Source organism: Limanda limanda, chromosome 9 (genome assembly GCF_963576545.1).
Source record: "Limanda limanda chromosome 9, fLimLim1.1, whole genome shotgun sequence".
In the NCBI taxonomy this organism is placed as follows: Eukaryota; Metazoa; Chordata; class Actinopteri; order Pleuronectiformes; family Pleuronectidae; genus Limanda; species Limanda limanda.
In genome coordinates this window covers 4,224,281-4,228,099 of record NC_083644.1, presented here as the reverse complement: position 1 = coordinate 4,228,099, position 3,819 = coordinate 4,224,281, and the positions used below count along the sequence as shown (strand labels likewise).

The 3,819-nt window shown below is 33.8% G+C and overlaps 1 protein-coding gene across 1 annotated transcript; it reads right to left on the bottom strand.

Moving 5' to 3' along the window:
• Positions 1-225: 225 nt before the first annotated feature.
• Positions 226-3,169, bottom strand: LOC133011139 (uncharacterized). Its single transcript, XM_061078843.1, has 6 exons — positions 3,108-3,169; positions 2,476-2,731; positions 2,200-2,343; positions 1,717-1,851; positions 1,349-1,453; positions 226-574 (listed from the first exon to the last, which is right to left on the bottom strand). The coding sequence occupies exons 2-6, from the start codon at positions 2,729-2,731 to the stop codon at positions 354-356; spliced, it is 861 nt and encodes a 286-aa protein (XP_060934826.1). The 5' UTR covers positions 3,108-3,169; the 3' UTR covers positions 226-353.
• Positions 3,170-3,819: the final 650 nt, after the last annotated feature.

Here is a 3,819-nt window from a genome sequence, read left to right as displayed (position 1 = left end):
ACAGCCAACTGCAGAGCAACAGCTTACTGCTATTCAATCACTTTCAAAATATTTGGTCGAATGAAAGACAAAATTCAAGTTATCTGAGTTGTAGGGAAAGACAGGATTTTTTGTAAACAAATAAAATCTCAAGTTTTACCGATCCTTCCTTTTAACATAACTCTTTTAGTAAAAAAAAAATATATATATATATATTTTAGAATTTAAAATAACAAAAATGTTGGCTATTATTGGCACTTCAGAACAGAACAATAAAATACATTTTTTTTAAATGCCTTAGTCATAGTAAATAAACATTTTCAGTAGACCAAGTTAGTATCTGCCATACCAGATAGGTGGTAATCTTCCTATTATTAACTAAATTTCCTCTTGTTGGCTGTAATGCGGTTATATATGTAGAATTTCACATTCTGCCAGCTCCGGTCATTAAGAGCTTCTGGTTCAGCTCTTATACACTTCTCACAGTCAAACTTTGCTGGAACAATACAAGATGTGATGAATCGATTCATGTGGCTTTCCACTGCCTCCACCTCTGTCTGCTTCCAGGGTGTTTTCTTCTTTTGGGCAGTTGTACCTTTAAGTGGTCAGAAAAACAAATTTGTAATGACAAAGTGTGTAAGAGTTATAATCCAAAGTTACAAGTTCTGTACAGTATAAACTAGCTTCTAAAGTATAAGAAAACTAATTTATACAATTACATTGCCAAGAAAGCACTGATTTGTGCATTCTGCCTGAAATGGTCAGTGGGAAAGAGGATTTTGATTCCATTTTCTTATAAGCTGTACATGCTGTGTTATATTAAAAAATAAACTGTTAATTCTGGTCACTGACATGGACTCACATTTACTGACATCAATTTCTCAAAATTGTCATGAAGACAATAATGTATTTATAAAATGTTGGATCTGTTGGATAAATAAACACAATGTACCCATTCACTCATTAATCTAACTAAATATGGATTTGTGAGTACCCAGGACAGGTGGTTGGTATAGGGGCTAGTTGTTGTTTGTATGTTTATACTATTAAAACTGTTACTGTTATGAGTCCTACTTTAAGCACCTAATAGACTATAGAATCAGCCTAAAAACCCTTTATCAGACTATTGCAGGCCTGAATATACAGATAAAACTAAATTAAATGGGTGCAGCAACAGTTATGCGGCAAAGTATTGGTGGCAACATCTTAAATGGGCAACACCGAAAACAGACTCTGATCTGGTCTTTTTTTTATGACTGCTATCTAACAAATTTGGCAATTTCTATATATTTCTAATATCCATGAAAGAAGCAAACATAATAAATACTGACATTAAAAAGACAAGAGGTACTACATGTCAAACGTTTACCTTTTGAGGAAGGCCTCATCGTACTGACTGGTTTTGGTTTATTGGGTGGTTGTGGCTGCATTTCATTCCTCTCAGTGGGAGGAAGTGACTCCTCTGCTGGTGGTGCTATAAAAGAAAAAAAAAAGAAGTAAAACTTTAACAACATTTTCCAGGGACAATTTTTAAATGACAAAATTATAAACAGCTTTAACATGGTCGGGGATTTGAAGGTGTGCTGTTTCTTTTTCTGTTCCCATATGGCTGCTATGACACATTTTAAAACATTTGGACATTTCTATAATTAAAACACTAACAATTAATATAAAGAAAGAAGCATACATAATCAATACTGACATACAAAAGATAAAAGAGAAGTGTCATGAGGTCACCTATTGAGGAAGGCCTCATTCTGCAGGATTCTGAAGGTACCTCATCACTTGATGAGTGTGGATTTTGTCTCTTGGGTGGTTGTGGCAGCATTTCATCCCTTTCGGTATGAGGAAATGTCTCCTCTGTATGTGGTTCTATGAAAAAACAAAAAAAGAATTTCACTTTAAAGACATATATGTACTACAGAATAATGATAATACAAAATTGAAAATTCAGTTTAATTAATAAAAGTGTATTCAACCATTCAAGTGTTGAATACACTTTTTAAACTACATATTATTAAAAAGATGAATAAATAATGTTTGTTAATTTTTATTTTCGATTGATTTCGAGATAAATGTGTGTGTCAATGGGTGAATGACAAAGCTGTACTGTAAAGCACTTAGTGGTCTTCAATTATATCACACAAACATCAGTGTAACCATGCGAAATGAATAAATGATGAACAAAAACAAACAAAAAAGTGAAATAAAATAACATACCATTTGGATCTATTCCAATTTCATCCAACCCTTTAGGCGGTCGTGGCACGAGTTTACCCTTTCCGTACTCCATAACTGCTGCATTGTGAGCAAAGTTTCCTCTGTTGCCAATATAATCCAGGTGTCTTTTTTTCTCTTTGGAACCTTTTGGAAAGCTTAGAGCTTTAGCCACATCTGATTTATCTTCATGTGCACGCTCTAGATGCCTTGCAATTTTTGAAATAGGCTTACTGCAATACAAGCAATAATGTTTTTTGTCATACACACCCTTCCCACCTTTTTTTTTAAATGAACTGACAACGACGCTGTCGTTTATGGTCTGACTTGAACAGGGTTCTTCTACTGCTCTGGGGGCTTCAGGTGTAATGTTGTGACTGTCCAAAATCATGTTGTCTGGTGTTGTAGAATCGCAGACAGGGGGGCCTATTGAGCTATCCGGATCACTGTCACTTTTGGTACCTGGTACGTAGTCATCTGCACTCTCTGATGACGAATCAAATAGCTCAGAATCTTCCAGATCTGTGTCTTTCATCTAAAAAAATTAATGAAAACATTATAAATATGTAGAGCTGTAATGGTTAGATTAGAAATTAGTCAGTAACCTAACAGAACCAAATTAAAATTGTTAACAGTGTTGATGTATCAATTAAACCATCATCTCATTTGGCTGTTTTGCAAGTTTTGTTTCATAATTTGTTTATTTTAGCAGTTTATATTAATAATAAACAGGGTATTTTGACTGTTCTGAAAAAAATAAGATTATATCAACTTGCATCAACTTGAAAAAATTGATGTTCAACTTAAAGTGATTATTTTTTACAGACTACATTATATATATTGTTAAATTATAATCCACTGAATTATTGGAAGTTATTTGTGAATGATGTCAACTCACAGTAAGTACTTACCAGAATACTTTTAGTCCGTCTTAGTTTTGGTACAAAAGTCTCAGTTTCATTTTCGAACTCTGTAATCTGTAAATAAAGGCACATGCACAATAAATAATATAGTAAAGTACATATAAGAATATTTGAGACCAAAGTTGTGTCTGCTCTGCTAAACTAAGTCTGAATTCACAATCTACAAAAAATACATTTCATACATTTTACACACAACATTATAGTTCATTGTGGGGACCAGTTTTATCTAACTTTTCAAAAGTTACAACTTGCACACTGTCAGAAGGTGTTTTGTGGGGACCTCGTGACTCCAAACTGTAGAGTGATAATTTATCAAGAAAGAAACAACTGTGAAGTTTGAAATCTACCATGAATATAGCTCTAACACTAACCTTCAAGATGTATGACTTGAAATGTCATTGTATACCAATTTACAATACTTCTGACCAGTGAAGCTCTTTCTCGTTCACACAACTTAACACAGGCTTTGTGGGGACATTTTACACACAACACTAAAGTTCCTTGTGGGGACCAGTTTTATCTTACTTTTCAAAAACAGTTTGTACTTGCACACTCTCAGAAGGTGTTTTGTGGTTACACACTGTCAGAAGGTGTCTTGTGGGGACCTCGTGACTCCAAAATGTAGAGTGATAATTTAACAAGAAAGAAAATACTGTGAGGTTTGAAATCTAGCATGAATATAGCTCTAACACTAACCTTC